General features: G+C 44.1%; 1 protein-coding gene across 1 annotated transcript in view; it reads left to right on the forward strand.

Annotated features, from left to right (window-relative positions):
- Nucleotides 1–873: 873 nt before the first annotated feature.
- cachd1 (cache domain containing 1) overlaps nt 874–15,887 on the forward strand; it is a 78,333-nt gene continuing 63,319 nt past the window's right edge. The window contains 1 exon segment of the mRNA XM_035176022.2: nt 874–1,536. Coding sequence (XP_035031913.2) covers nt 1,264–1,536 — 273 coding nt within the window. The 5' untranslated portion in view covers nt 874–1,263.

A 15,887-nucleotide genomic window follows, 5' to 3' on the forward strand; every position in this document is an offset into this window, starting at 1 on the left:
TTATGCATCACCAGTTTTATTTGAAACCCCTAAAAGTGCCGGTTCTCTCTATTTGCAGAGAAAAACATACAATGATCCTGTAGCTGAAAGAAAAGACCACGTACGGGACAATAATCCCACATCTGGGACAACTAGCTACCTAAGATACCATCTAAAGTCACTTTCAGACATGACCTGCGGCAAATGAGAAATTGGGTCCAGGCATTTCCCAGAGTTTGCCTTACACTTGTAAAGAAGAGAAGATTATCCAGGTCAGACACGTTTCACAATATCCAGATCCTTCAGGAGAGGGGGGGTCCTGGGTGGAGCGTCAACGAGGCAGGACATGACGTATAAATTATGGAAATCAAGTGATTTTGTTTACAGAATATAGACACATACGTTTGTCCTCATCAACAAAAAGCTCTTGAATCTCGCCGTCTTTCCAAGTTGACGTCTTCTACGTGTATGACACCTCTTTTTATATTATATATATTATTATATTAGTATTTGTTTTCTTATTCGTGCCTGTCATGTATTAGAAACGACATCAATACGTTTTCTCACATAGGTTTTTCCGGACATTTTTCCAGGGGGCTGGCATGAAAAGTTGTCCGAGGAAAAATGTCCAGGACAAAGTTCAGTACATGTCTGAAAGCAGCTTTACCACAATAAAGAAAAGACCCAAAAATACTTTTTTTAAAGGCTGGAGATGTTTTGGGGTGGGTGTTTTGGGGGCCTGACTTGGACCCATGACATTTCTTACCACGGCCCTGCAGCCAGCCTGCATGTTGGCCTTCTCTGTTCTTGCCTCTTCTTTCTCCCAGCAGCAGTTTCAGGCACAATAAAAAACCCTGATCCATTGATCCAGAGAATCCAGGCGCCGGTAGGACTCTCGTGTTTCCACGCCTCCTACTTTCACCCCCACTGTGGTGAATCTCCGGCTCACACACACTTACACACACACACGCACACACACTCTTTGCCAGACTTCCAGGAGTTGGAGCCGCGGATCGGAAGACGGAACACGGACAACGTTCACGACAGAAAACCCCCCACAACATACGCGCCTTTTTACGCATGGATCTGTTTTCGTCTCCGGAGGGATTTCTACGAGGTGCGATGCTTTGCGCGGCTGGGAATCTCGGAGTCTCGCACGGGAGCGACGGAGCCCACGTCCCCTCCGCTGCAAAGTTGTAAAAGAAAAGTAGTTTCCCCCCCCCCACCTTGGGAAGTTTTCTCCTCTTCTTCCGCCACCAGACGTTTCTCCAGCCCCCCCTTTGCATGCGCGGACCCTCGGCCACCATGGCGCGGCGGACAGCGGGGGGACCCGTGGCTTTGACGCCGAGCGGGCGCGCTGCTTTCCGGGATAAGCACCGTCGGTTTCGCGGGGGCTCGCTGGCGCTTTCGTGGGGCTTCGTGTTAATGTGCTCGGCGGCGCTTTCTTGTGGATACTGCGGAGCCGACACGGAGTTTTCCATCCTGGAGGAAGCGCAAGTTCTGGCGGATCAGATGAAGAAGCTCTCCTCGCAGGAGCTGGGAGTCTTCACGATGCAGGTAAAAGAGGGGAAAGGATGTTTGTTTTGGTTTTTCTGTGTGAAACTGGGAGATCCATGTGGCACCTGGAGCTGCAGCCGGGTTTAAACCCCCCCACCCCCAAAAAACCCCAGGAGAATCCAGAGGAATAATCAGCCACAGGGGGGGGGGACTTGGTTTGTCAGAAATGTTGCTGTTATGAAACAATGAGCTCTTTTGGTTTCCACGTTGCAGCGCAGCTTTGAAGTTGTGATGGTGGAGTCACACCAACATTGTCCCCTTTTTTTTATAATCTGCTTTTAATTCCCTGACACACAAAACATCCCATTTATTAATTTCTTTCTGCACAAATAACACAACGAGGATCATCTGTCACCTACAATCATGATCATGTGCATTCAGCCATGAAGCAGCGTTTCCTCCTGTTTCCTCTCAGAGGCCTGACCCTTGTGCTCATTAATAACTTGATACGGTTACATTGTGATCGGGTCATATGATGCAAACTGGGGTTAATGATGAACACATGCCATTGTGCAGATTTATGAATTCAACTGGTTATGGTTTCCAGTCTGTGTGCGTGATGATCTGTGGAAAATGTGGATCCCCTTCATATCACTTATCAGGAGTGGGTCTGTTTTCTGCAGCCTCAGAAAAAACCCAAGCTTTGAATTGATGGATAAATCCAGACAATTAGATTTGGTTTGCAAGCGAATGTGAATAGAGATATTGTCTCCAGCAGCTGGAGCTGGATCAGAGTCGAGGGCAAGCAGGGCTGCAGCCACAGCTTCATGATGGGTCATCGCTTTGTTCATAAAATGTCACAAAGAAGGAGCAGGAATGTAAAAGATGGAAACAGTGATTTCCTGTTTTCTTGCGGTTTTTCTCGTCACATGTCTCAACTATCCAAATTATTGCATTCCCTATTGATTTCCTGTCAAACGACAGGTAGTTTTAGCTCGAACTGACATGATTTTTGTCTCTGTTATGGGATCGGACATGAATCATGGGTGTTGGTCATTTGTCTGCCTTGTTGGAGACATGACTCGTTATTTATAACCAGGAATCCCAGAATTGTGAAGAGCATATTCCTATTTTCTGGAAGAATGAGGCTGATTTATTGATCGGTCGACCGACAAAAATGTCATGAGACAATTAAACAAGTATTCCAAATAAATCCCCCTTTTCTCAAAGGGAAATATTTCCGATATACATAAAGGAAAAACAGCAGATAGACGTCCGTCTGTGCAGAGCTGCACCAAGTCACCAAATGGCAGGAGGTGCAGGGTGCAGCAGAGCTTGGCGTGTGGTGGTGGGGGTGTTTAGCACTTCAGAGGCGGAGGAGCTCACAGGCCCTGAACACAGAGGCGAGGCGGCGGGGGGGGCCCTGGCCCCAAATGGTGTTTCATCTTTTTCTGCTTCCACACACAGAGCCGCCTTCATCCCAGCTCTGGGAGTCGGCTTTGAGGGCTCCCTCTGATCCCCCGCCCGCCCCATCGGATCCGCCTTTGTCACCACTCGTTCCTACCTGAGTCTGTTCTCCGTCTGGGCCTCATTTTCCTCTTCCCATCATTTTCTCTTTGCTGGCGTGTATTCTAAAAATGAATCAATCCCTTTTCAAATTCTGTCTTTTCTTTCCATCTCTGCCATCATTTCTGTTGCATGCAAAAAAAATAATCTTGGCTTTTTCCCCCCTCTCACTGTATATTCAGTGACTAATTTCAATTTCACATACAACCCTGTAGAATTATCATGAAAACACACATTCAGCGTCCCTCCCCCTGTGTCGTGGGAATCCAGTTGTGAGGCCGGCGTGTTGCTCTGTAAACTGTGAAAATCCGACTTGGCACGGAGCGAATGGGAGTGTGATCGAAAGCGGTGCTTTTCATGAATGTGTGAGGGCGCCTTTTCCACAAATGTTAAGAAACGTGCATCCAGTGAAAACAGTCTGCATCTGCCTGTGAAAACAACTGCAGGAATCTGTCGGCTCTGCGGACACCTGCTCCGTCTGCAGGTGTGTCCGTTCAGCTGGATCTCACTTTATCGCTCTGTCTCTTCCTTTTTTTTATCCCTATTCAGTGCAAGAGGCAGACGCTCTTTTTTCCATGATTTATTTTGGGCCAGCGAGACATCGACATGCAAAGTTAATGCTTCACTATTTCGGGAGACATCTGAAGGGGTTTTTGTTATCAGGCGGATATCTCCGTTTAAAGTGTAATTCGAACCCGCTCCACCCCTCATTCTCTGGCAGATGTGTAATTTGAGGCTCGTCCTCTCAGTGCTCCTCAGTCACTGGGTCAACCGTGTTCAATCTGTCATTGAGTCAGTCAATTATCAGGGGACGCCAGGGTGTTGACACTTTGCTGAGGCCGAGAGGTCAAGTTTTCAAAGCTGGTTTTTCAGCACGGGGGGGGGAGTTTTCTCTGGTTTACAGTTTATTGTTAAAAGCTTTTATTTCAGTAAGACACTGTTCTGCTACAATTCCTGTCAGTCCGATTATTGACAAACCAGAAGGTGTCTGGTCTATAATAGCGACATTTTAGGAATCGTTGCTTAAATCGGCCGATATATTGGTATCAGAATTTTTTTTACTCCCCAATATTGGTATCAGCCCTCAAGATATACATATGGGTCGGGTGTTAATCAATGAAAATAAAGGTAAGTGATAACCATTTCGGTATTTGATGTGAGTCATTTTTTGAGAAATGATGACAAACATTTGCTGCTTACAGCTTCTGAAATGTAATTATTCCACGTTTTTCATTTACTTGGCTGCCGCAAATTCCCACCCGTTGTTGTATCTGTGGTTTGTTGTTGACAGAACTCCCAGTTTCAGTGTCTGAATCAGAAAGTTTCCCAGATCTCTGACACTGATTTCTTTCGATTGTTCCTCAGTGGCTGTTGTGCGAGCAGACAGTCGTCTCTGATGTGTACTAATGAGCAGTCAATGTCAGATTTTCTGTGGCTTGGAGCAGGAGGTTTTACATGTAAATCTGGAGTCGGGCTTGGATCTCAAATATGAAATATGACCTCATTTCCTTCGTCCGTGTTATTAAAACACTTCTGTCATGTGGGAACCTGCCAGCGGCCGAGCCAGGACCATGGGACATGTTTCCACTAACAGCAACGCGGGTTTGATGACTTGTTGGAAATACAGAGAAACTTCAACGTAAGGACACACATAGTTTGTAAAGCCACAACGAGATCACTCATCACCGTGTTGCACTCCGGCGCCCTTTTGCTTTTGCTGAGAAGGTATTCACGCCCTATTGGCTGATTATTTGTGGAGGAAATTTCACTGTGTTAGTTTTAAGGGCCCTAATCCTCGGAGAAGTGTGGTTTGTTATTGAGGTCGGCTCGACCAGGATCCCCGGCCCCCTAATTGAATATTGATAGTAATTTGAGGGCAGTGGAGGTTTTTGAAGGAAAAGAGAAAATTGGTGTAGCTCTGGCATTATAATTAGGCCGTGATTTTCTGGTTTGGGTTTGGCCCAAGGGCAACAGAGCCCAGATTCCTGCTTTGTTGTTTTCTCTCACTTGCACAAAGCGACAATTTGATCAGGTTTCTTTTTAACATTTATAAATGTATTTTTTTGTCCTTCCACCTGCCTCTGTTTTACTCTTCTTATGCCCACCCCTCTACCGTGTCTTTTGTCTGTCTCTGGGCTGCGTTTCGTCTCTTTTCCTCAGTTTTTATTGAATCCGTGGCGGAGACAGGCAAACGGGGAGGAGGAGGAGGAGGAGGAGGAGGAGGAGGAGGAGGAGGGTTTGAGGATATACAGCGGGACATCAGAATTCCTGCTAGGTTCTCTGCAGCTCAGCTTCAAAGCCTTCTTCCCTTGCACTGCATTGCCAACATGGCTGTGTGCTCAAACAGTCAAGGTTACTCTGAGCCTTGCAGGCCCCCGCTCTACATGTGGGACTATTGCTGCCTCTCTCTCACCCTCATGTTTGACTTTGAGTCTGTGTTTTTGGACTTTTTGCTCTTCATCAGGACTGAAATCTAAACATATTAGCTTCAGTTAAAAACCTTCAGAACACTTACATGTTATTAGAGCCTCACCAATATGGATTTTTCGGGAGGCAAGGCCAATATCGCTATAAGGGAGTAAAAAATGATAAGATATACCATCAGAATTGCAGCGATTCCAAAGATGTTGTGATCAAACACTTAAAACAAGGAAATGTGATTGAGGCTCGATATTTTACAGGTTAACTATGAACTTCAAATAAAAATAAAACACAAATGTATAGATCTCCCAGAAATCGTATACAATTGCACATCTTCATCATCCATTGATTCTTAAAGCAAACGTATACACAGATACCTTAATGCTTTATGAAAGGAAAGGACATGTTAAACATTTTCTTTACAAAAACACTCATCCAAAGGGCAAATGAACACTCAGGTGTCAAATATGAATTTCTAAACGCATTCCTGAAGTCGTCATGTTCGACTGTTTTGGTTCTCCTTCCCTCGGGGCCCAGAGGTTACATAACGTAAGCAACTGTTTCTATTTAGTTCCCTGTTGTAAATAATAGTTTTGAATATGGAAACTGAACTGCGGTGGAGGATGGACACATGCCATTGTTATTTACACTTCATGGATTACCTGGTGTACGCTGTGGGACACTGAGGCCCTGGTCCGATTCGCAACATGCAGTTCATAGCGTTGCTGAGACGCTTGTCCTTAATGTATGTGTGTATTTGCATAAAGAGCAGGGAGGTGAGATCCGATCCCAAGTGGTCACTCACGATGTATTCTAATACCAGGTGTGAACTGACGTACTCAGAGCTGTCCACTTGGGACTGGATCACCCAGTGTGCATGATAATGCCAGGTGTGAATAGGGCCCAGAGCTCACATTAGCATCTCTAGCACCAGTTGCCTTCTTTCCTTGTACTTAAATATTCACACTTCTTTTCCTGAATGTATGTATATAGATATAGAAGCAAATTTTCATTTTCGAGATTAAAATACTCATATGCTACACTCGGGGCTGCACCAGTTAGTGGAACATCAGAATGTTTACAATTTAACTGCTACTTTTTTTCATGCTGTTATTGCCGCCAGACTTAATTTATTATTTTATTATGTATTTCTTGGTTTCTCACACTTTGGTCCCAAATTGCTGCTGATGCCTAAAGAACTTATAACTCCAAGTTGTACTGTTCAGTTTATGTGGTTTAATCCAAGTTGAATCTAAAAAGAACTTGGTAACTGGTGTCATAAGTTGTTGTTTGTGTATGAACTTATTTCCAAACAGCACATTTCTATATTTTAAAAGTTGCAGTTTTGCCTTGAAATTGAGGATTTTTATTTATATATTCATTTATTTCTTTGAAAGAACAGTGCTCTCGGCTGCAGAGTCCCAGCGCGAGGGCTGCGGAGTGTTAAAAGAACTTGGCACGACTTTCATATCAGTCTTCTAAATTCTTTGCTTGTCCAAAACCCGGAGATGTAGCCCAGTTCTGTCGACCGTTACCTTTATCTTCCCATCACAATGCGGGAGTGAACAGAGCAAAGGGCCGTGTTTTCATTAAATGTAGGGCTGCCTGTGTGTTTTGGCCTGAGTCCAGGCAGCGAGAGGCTCAGGCGCCCCTGCTGTCCAGCCGCCTCGTGTCTCCAGCCTGCAAACCGAGCACACACCAGACATTCTGAGGTCCCCAGACCTGTTGGATGAAACGGGGAACCTAAGTGCTGCTGTCAGACGGAATCCTTGTTGCCTCCATATTTCCAAATCAGTCTCAAATTTTTTTAATTCTTGCGTAGGGTCACCGGTTGGTTTCACGATTGAAAAGCCCATGCTCTTTTATCTTCCATCTGTCCATTGCTGTTTTTATCCACACAGGCATCGTGTTTCAAGGTATTGCATTGTTGGTCGGGTGATCCAGACAGAAATATGAACTATCGGATTGGTTGCCATGGAATCTTTTGCAGACATTCATAGTATCAAGAAGATTCACTCTTTAGTGACACCCTAAATTTCCTCTAGTGGCATCAGCAGGCCAGAGTTTTGCACTTACCCTGCATCTCGACATCCTTGTGATCTTTTGTTATTGCCAAGTAGCTGAAGTTCTACATCTCGATGACTGATTTTTATAGGAATGCATTAGAAATGTATTGGAACCCCCGGATGCAGCGTTCCCTTAAGGCCTATTTGTGATATCTTGACCCAAATGTAATCTTAAAAAGTCCAAGGTCAAAATTTGGGTCAGTGTTGGTTTTTAACTGGTCGTCAGGGAGACCAGTGTTGGCTTAAAACATGGTGAACAAAGCTCAATGATTTTTACAATCTAAATTTGAGTCTGTTATGGTTTGCCAAAAAAATCAAAGACTTCAAAAGATCCTGAATATTTTGATATTTAGCAGATATTTTCCAAAACTTTGCCATATTTAGCACAGAGAGCTAAACGGAGATCCTTTTGTGTCAGACGTCTTTCTCCTCACTACCTGCATCCCACTGCTTTATTTAACTTTGTGTGCACGGAGCCTGTTTAAAGAAAGATAAGAGGAGAGAAACATTTTCAGGGATATGTTTTCTTTTTCCCTCAGAGCGTTTGGACAACGTAGCTCCCATTCATCTCAATCAGATCCCTTTAATTTTTCGCCAGTGTTAAGTACAGCCTTGTGCACCCTCGTCTCTTGGCTCCTGCTGGACTGCGGTCAGGACGGAGCATGAAACTGATGTTCTTCCCTCTGCACCAGCTGTTGCGGTTTAAATCTGTCTGTACTGTCGTGGCTGAATCATTTATCTGACCGCTTTTTGATCTGTTTCCCACATTTCCCGGCCGAAGAAGGCCTCTCTCTGTTTGGCCTTGACTGAAATTGGTTTAGCAGTTTCCTCAACCTTTTGTGTCTGCTTTTCCTCGCTCTCCCTGCTGTATCTTCCCCCCACTCGTACTGACCTGCCCTGAAATGCCGAGCTCCTGTTAAGAATCAGGACTGAACTTTGCGATATCAGTGCAACACACTTCAAACATGGTCAGATTTCAGGAATATAACTTTCCTTTTATTTCTCCAACTGTAAACATCCTGTCGTTATCAGCTGTGCCTCAGATCAGGATGATACTTGACTATGTGCACGTGTCTCCATATCTGTATTACATCATTATTGTGTATGGAGCTGCATTGATTTGTAGAATAATGCAAACGTTTTTAAGGATGCATACCTTCTTTATTTTTTTTCAAATCAATGCAACTGGAAGACGTTATCTTGGATAGTTCCATGACCAGTTTGCTCTCAGTGCATGCGTGTGCGTGCAAAATAACTCCACAACACATGGATGGATTTTCACCAAACATATTGGGAGAATATTACTGATCAGTTAAATGTCAAGGTCAACAAAATATGGTCTGAAAAACACATATTCCACGATACCTCTGCAAAGGATTGAGCTAAAGAAGCAATTTAAAGCTTCTATTGAATTTATTGAAAATGATTCCCCATCATATGATATATGATAAGTGACCTGGTGAAGAGGACTACAGACAGTATATGCTAGGAAATATTTGCTAATATAGTGTAGTAAAGCATTAACTTTTGCAAATGAAAGAGTTAAGAGACATTATCCACGTTATTACCTCGGTCCACCTCCTATTTCTTTAAGATAATTAGCCATGGAGCTAATGATTATTATCAGTACCGATTACTAACAGACCAATTATTTGTTTTTTGTTATTGAATCATAAATCACATATTGAGACAGATTTTCATTACGATATAAACTGGTTTAATCTTTTAGGACCAACCTTCTGTGTATTGAGGCAGGGCTGTTTATCCTCATGCAGCCGAGCCCTGCAGGTTCTCAGTGAAAGCAGTTAACTCCGCCCTCTGCGTATTAAAGAGGAAAACTAATTAACTGGCTGTGTTTAATCAGCTCCTTCTCACTTTTTAAAAATGATTCTCCCTTTCTCTATTACCTCTCTCACTCTTTATCTCCCTTTCACCATCACCCACTCTGCATTGTCTTACTTCACACAGCCTCACTCTCCCGCCTCTCGCTCACACACACACCCTCAACACACACAAAGTGATAAATGCACTCCACGAGAGAGAGAGAGAGAGAAAGGATCTTTATTAGTGATCCAGGCTTTGTGTTCCTGGTCTTTTTTCACCTCCAGATTCCTGCCAGTGTTTCTCAGTTAGCTTCAACAGCGCTGACCTGGCAGTGTTCGCCAAGAGACCCGAGGCCACCCCTTAGCAAGTCAGTCCCTTCACTCGCCACAATGGGCGAGACTCAAAATGAACTTTCCCTGAAAGCGAGAGGGGGGACTTGTGGGGTAAGGCAAGGGGGTAGTTAGCAAAACAGCCATTTGGGAGGGCAGGGAGAGTAGAGGGACCAGCTCCCTCCCCCAGACATTATGAATTTGTAAGGCCCCCATCCCCCTCAGTATGCACACACACTCCTGCAGAAGAGGCTTTGCATTCTCGATGAGGGGAGAGTTGGATCTCCTCCTGTGGAGAAGCAGAATCATGCCTCTTTTCTCCTTTCTCCTTTCTCTTTCTCTCTCTCTCTCTCTCTGTTTATGCCTCTCTCCCACAGCTCTGTGTTGTATACACAAACCCGCGGCAAACCCACACCCCATTTGTTGAGGAGCGCTGTCTTCCAAAGTTCTCTCAAATTTCCATCCATGCTTGGTGCCTGTTTGCACTATTTCTGTATTTGGATAGGTGCAGTTTTTTGGGGGGGTGAAGACCTGACTGTGCATATGTAACAGTAAAAGCTTTGGGGTTCTTCCTCGGGGCTGAGGGTGGTTGAGGTTGCAAGGGAAAAATGCTAAATTGGGTTCAGTGGTAGGAATGAAAAGCCCCTTTTATACAGAGATGCCTCTAGTTTGCTATTAAGAAGACCCCCTCGTTACGCCGCCTATGCTTGTTGAAACTGAACTAAACAAGCCGGTATACTGCCACCTCCTTGTGTGATTTCTTTTTTTCGATAGCATGCTGGCTTTCTGGCATCAGAGGCGTGACATATAACACAAGCATTGGCGCCTGTCCCTCAGCGGTGACTCTACTTTTTACACAGACTTAGATTTGGCTCCGTTTTCCCTCTTCCATCAAAGCACATCCATAGCCAGTTTGGAGCCAGTTCCTAATCTGGAACCAGTTCTTTGTGTTTTTCGACGGCCAAAGAAGTCGCTCTTGCCAGAAAACTGGTTCCAGAGAGGCACCAGAAGAAACAACCCTCTACATCAGAGGTGGTTGGGGGGGGGGTGGTGTATCATGACCAATGAGACCTACTTCAACTTTTCTGTGACCACTTGTTATCGGGTCTCACTTCACCGCTCTGTAAGCAAGACACGACATTTGTGCTGAATAAAGTTGCAACATTCCTGCCTTGAACAGGCTTCGTAAAGGGGGCAAGAGAAGAGTGTAAGAAATGGTGTGCAGCGGTGGAAGCCAAGATAAAACAGTTTCACACTCCACTGTCATACTAGTGTGCCTCTTTCTGTCATGACGCTGAAGAACGATATGACGCTTCTCTCACACTGGGGTCACAGGGTTGCGAAGGTCCGCTCAGTTAGTCCAACGTCTCTCCTCATAAACTATGAACTACTGCCACAGAAAAACTCTGTAGCCAAAAAGTTAAAGGTCAAACAGGAAATGGTTGGGGGGGGATTCGGGCAGCTTATCAGGATGCCTCCAATTGGCTGTTTACCGGGCAAACCCAAATAGGGGGAGACCCAGGGGTTGACCCAGAACTCAGTGGAAGGACTACATATTCCATCTGGGAACGTCTCAGGATCCCCTAGGAGGAGCTGGAACGCTCGGCCTGGGAATAGGGATGATTGACTCTGCTTAGCTGGTGGCCTCTGTGATCTGACCTTGGATAAGTGGAATGAAATGGATGAAGGGATGGATGGATATTTTACTCTCTTGGTATATTATTACTTCAATATACACCAGGTTGGACATATAGCCGGTGTACAATGGGGTTTGCAGACTCTGGTGTATATGTTTTCATATTGCGATGATCCTATGTCTTGATATTACAAGACGGTAGATAAACCTCACACGAGAGGAAAATCGTGTCACGATCTAATCATTTCTTAGTGCTTTTCGGTTTCCCTTCATGCCTTGGGGTCTTGTCTGCTGTCTTGACAAGATGCTGCTTCCTGGTTTTTCTTTTTGTCTCTTCTCTCCACCACTGTCATCATCTTCTTTGCCGCCCTTTCCTATATCTCTCAGTGTAATTGTGTCTGTGGGTGGTGGTATGTGAAACTGTCCTGTGCCTTTTGTCTTCTGCTGGTTGCCTGCCTTTGATGACAAGTCGGGAAGTGGCCGAGGCTAATGACTTGAACTTTTGACTTTCTGCCTCTATCTCTGTAAGACAAGGCCGGTCAGAAGATGAAAAGAGATGCAGCGTTTCATTTTCTCTCAAAGAAAAATGGCAAGGGGGGGGGGGAGACATGTGGTACAGCTCGCTAATTAGGAGACAAGGATGAGAGTCAGATCTTTGAGTGCGAGAGGGAAAAAGCAGAGACGCTAACGCTGAAAATGTCGTTCTAAACAGACACTTAAAGTCACGTTAAATGTCAAAATTGGGTCCGAACATCTTCTATGTGTATGACAAAGTCCACATCCGTCTCATTTTAGAAACGTTATCAAAACACTCACTCCCTTGATGGCAATTTTCAGGAAAAGGTCCGGATCTAGTCTCACATGGGTTCGCTTGGATATATTCTGAAAATTTTCCTCGGAGGCTTGCAGGAAAGATTCAGGAAAATGTCCGGAGCAACTCACTCGGACATTTGTGTTCTCACACACGGTCCTGTCCCTAAATGTCAGGATAGCAGCTTTACTCTATTTCTGTCTCTACCTATGCACACACATACCTCATATAAACACAGAGGCGTATAAACCTCTGCACACAGAGCGACTGCAGCTGTGTTTAAATATCAGTGTCCCTGAGCTCAGTTATGTGTCCACCGATTGAGTGGCTTATTTGATCTGGACCGACTCGCAAGTAATGGAAGACGAGTATTAGGAAAACCAAACAGGTCTTGTGTTTAACATGGAGATGGGCAGTTTCTCCTGCTGGCGTGTCAACATTAACCCAGATCATCAAGGAGTACAGAGAAAATCCGCTCTCCGTCTTTATCCAGAGCTCCGGTGTGTTTTTTAGAATAAACCGTTCAATGTAGAATGAACCTTCACATCGACTGTGTGGACATGGTTGGTTTTCTTTCTGCCCTCGGCGCTGTGGTTTAGATTTTCCTCCCCATTGTGATGTCAGCCCAGAAGAAATCTCATTTAGGTTGGGCAGAAATAAACGAGCCCTTTAGGTTTTTAACTTATTCCTTCTTAGTGGCCAAATGATAACCATAATGCCTCACACTGGGTCCCAGACTCATAAAAACATATTGCTCTTGTTGCGTAGGGACCGTCTTGAAATCATCCTGCAGCACATTTTACATCTTGGCCTCTCGTTGAAGAAACTCGCCAGTTTTCCTCCTATTTCTCTCCCTGTCTGGCTCCGTGTTGGGTTCTGTTTGTGGTGTCTCCAGTTTGAGTTCACTGCCAGAAACTTGCCATTGGTGACTTGGGCAGATAGGCTCACCTGGTCTTTGTCGATTTACCAGGCTGTTTTCTTTCTCTTAAACCAAGCGTTATTAATAGTACTGATGGAATCTTAAGCCGTGTGACCAGACATGACCTGCGGCTAAAATCCGGAAGATTGGCTACGGAGTTTAGACGCGTTCCGACAGCAACAAATCCTCCGCTGCAGACATCACGTGATTTCCTTTACAACACACAGACACCGGTGTCGTCTCTAATCACCACAAAGTCTCTTGACATCTTCGTCAGTGTCTTTCTTTTCATTTTTGTGTCTCTAACGCGTTAGAAGCGCCATCAAGTTTCTTGCTTCCCACATCTAATTAAAAACAGATTATCAACAATAAATCTAAAGCAGCAAGGGCATTATACTTATACATTATAAACTCATATCCCATGTCCGGAAACCTGCAGTGAATCAACAGTAATCCAGACTAACGTTTTCTTGAGTCATTGCAGAAACACCGGGGCAATGACCACTCGGGGCCCAAGAGAGACAAAAATGCTGAGAACCGTTTTAAACAGTTTAATCATTTTTGTTTTGTTAAGTAACAAAAATATCCACTAAATCACCCCAAGCACTAATTAGTTAGTGGATGGCAACTAAAGTAAATGTTTCAGCATACAGGTGGGACAGTGTTTGGCTGCCGAAGTCTTACCTCTGGTGGTATTTCACGCTACGTCACATTCTGAACAGTCCTGGAAGTGAAGCGTGCCGCGGCCTCAGACCTGCTCTGTTTCCAGGACTGCCAGTCAGAGGGGGTGCAGCTGGTGATCGTGTGAACAAAAGCAGATCTCTTACCTTTTCTGGACACGCTAATCCGTCGGTGTTACTCGGTCTGTGTGTGAAAGGGCTCTTCGACTGATACTGAGCTCTGTGGGAAACAGGAACCTGCGTGAATGTGCTCACTTTTCTGTGATGTGTGTGTGTGTGTGCGCTTGTGCCTTGTGTACAGGGAGCAGTGTGTGTGTTACTGTAGTTTATGTATCAACAGGATTTAATTTACCTGTATTGATTTTATTGTGTTGTTTAAAAGCTCTTTCTTTAACAATAGACATGGTTGTATTCAGCAATATAAACTCAGGACTTAATAGTAGTACTGGATTTTTGCATCTGTGTCAAAATTGTCACGTTCACCAAAATATATTCTAATTTAATAGTTAATAAATCAAAAGAATATTTGATACTGTGTTATACATATTACTGTGTCCTTCAGTCCCTCAAACAGTGCCAGAAACTATAATTATTTAAAGACGATATTAACATACTGCCTATAGATGTATGACATCAACCCTCAAATAGAATGGGAACATTCATAAGGTCCCAAACCAGCACTCTTTATTAACCATTATAGCAGGAAAGCCGAATGGAAGATTATTTTTTGAGCGGAGCTGTCATGTGTGTCCTGTGTCATCATAACAGAAACTCTCTCCCTCTCTCCCACATACACGACAGCAAAGCCACACACAATTTACATACTAGAAACTTGGAAATGTCCTTGGGGAACACACACACACACACACACACACACACCACACACACACAGACACACACACACACACACTCTCTCTCTCTCTCTCTTTCCTGTCTCTGTTGCTCTCTCTCTCTCTTTTGAATGCACTCACACTTAAGCCTCTGCACACAGCGACGACCGACTCGTGAATCTGAATAGGAGACGTTTCCGATGTTCAGACAGCATAGAAAGAAACCTGATGCATATTCAGCTGACAACCCCCCCCATAGGCCCGCCTGCTGTCTAAGAGCTCGACTTGACACGTTTGTGAAACACAAACACTGTGTGTTTGTGTGCCTGTGGTTTGCTTTAGTGTTTATGAATGCAAACTGTACTATATATATTTATATATATATATATTTTTTTTTTCTTGTCCATACTCTACTACTGTTCATTTTTCTTTTAAGATGATACGTACTAGCAGCATATGCACCCACCACAAATAATCTGACCGTGACCCTCATGTTTCTTGGCATCTAGAAAACAACTGAGAAACTTTTAGTAATATTTCTACAATGTTTAAGTATATTTCGTGATTTGAAGCCTGAAAACCTTTTTTTTTATACCTCGTTGTTGGTTATTGATTGAAACAGAGATTGGGCCTCACCTGAGCCAAAACCAACAGATACTGATCTGTCCATTTGCATTTCTATTTCCCCTCGTCTTATTTACCTCCCTTGCCTTTTATCTCTGTAAAGACCCTTTTCTACTTTACTTAAAATGTACACTGTCCCTCCGAATATGTTCCAGAAGTTTTGACGGATTTAGTTTATGAACAGGTTCAGTCAGTATCCTTGTTTTCTTCTTTATTCACTTTTCCACTAACTTTGTTCCCTTGCGCCTCTCTTTTTTAAATAAAGTCTGTATTTATGAGTTACACTCCCGCATGTGTAGGATAGCACAGCAAAAAATTAGATGAGTGTTTGTGTGTGTGTGTTTTTATATGTGTACTCTGGCATTGTGGTTTCCTGCCGCAAGTGAGGGTCACAACTCCTAAACGGCCCTCAATTTAATTTACTTGCATGTGTCAGACAGTGTGCGTGTGCGTGCGCACAGTTGCAGATGTTGACAGGTCCGACGTCCAACTAAAATAAAAAAAAGTTTCGGTTGCGACGTCTCAAGCTGTCTTATTTGACGTTGGAGGCATGATGCACTTGTTTGAAGGTGTATCTTGGAGTTGATGTGATGGCGAGGACAGACAGGAAACGTGGGAAAATGGCCCATGTGTAAGCACCCTTACCTTTCGGCTTTTAGTGCAACCTGTAACTTAGTCATTTTTGTGTGAGAGTATATATGACAG

The sequence above is a fragment of the Hippoglossus stenolepis genome, chromosome 14 (genome assembly GCF_022539355.2).
Source record: "Hippoglossus stenolepis isolate QCI-W04-F060 chromosome 14, HSTE1.2, whole genome shotgun sequence".
Classification (NCBI taxonomy): domain Eukaryota; kingdom Metazoa; phylum Chordata; class Actinopteri; order Pleuronectiformes; family Pleuronectidae; genus Hippoglossus; species Hippoglossus stenolepis.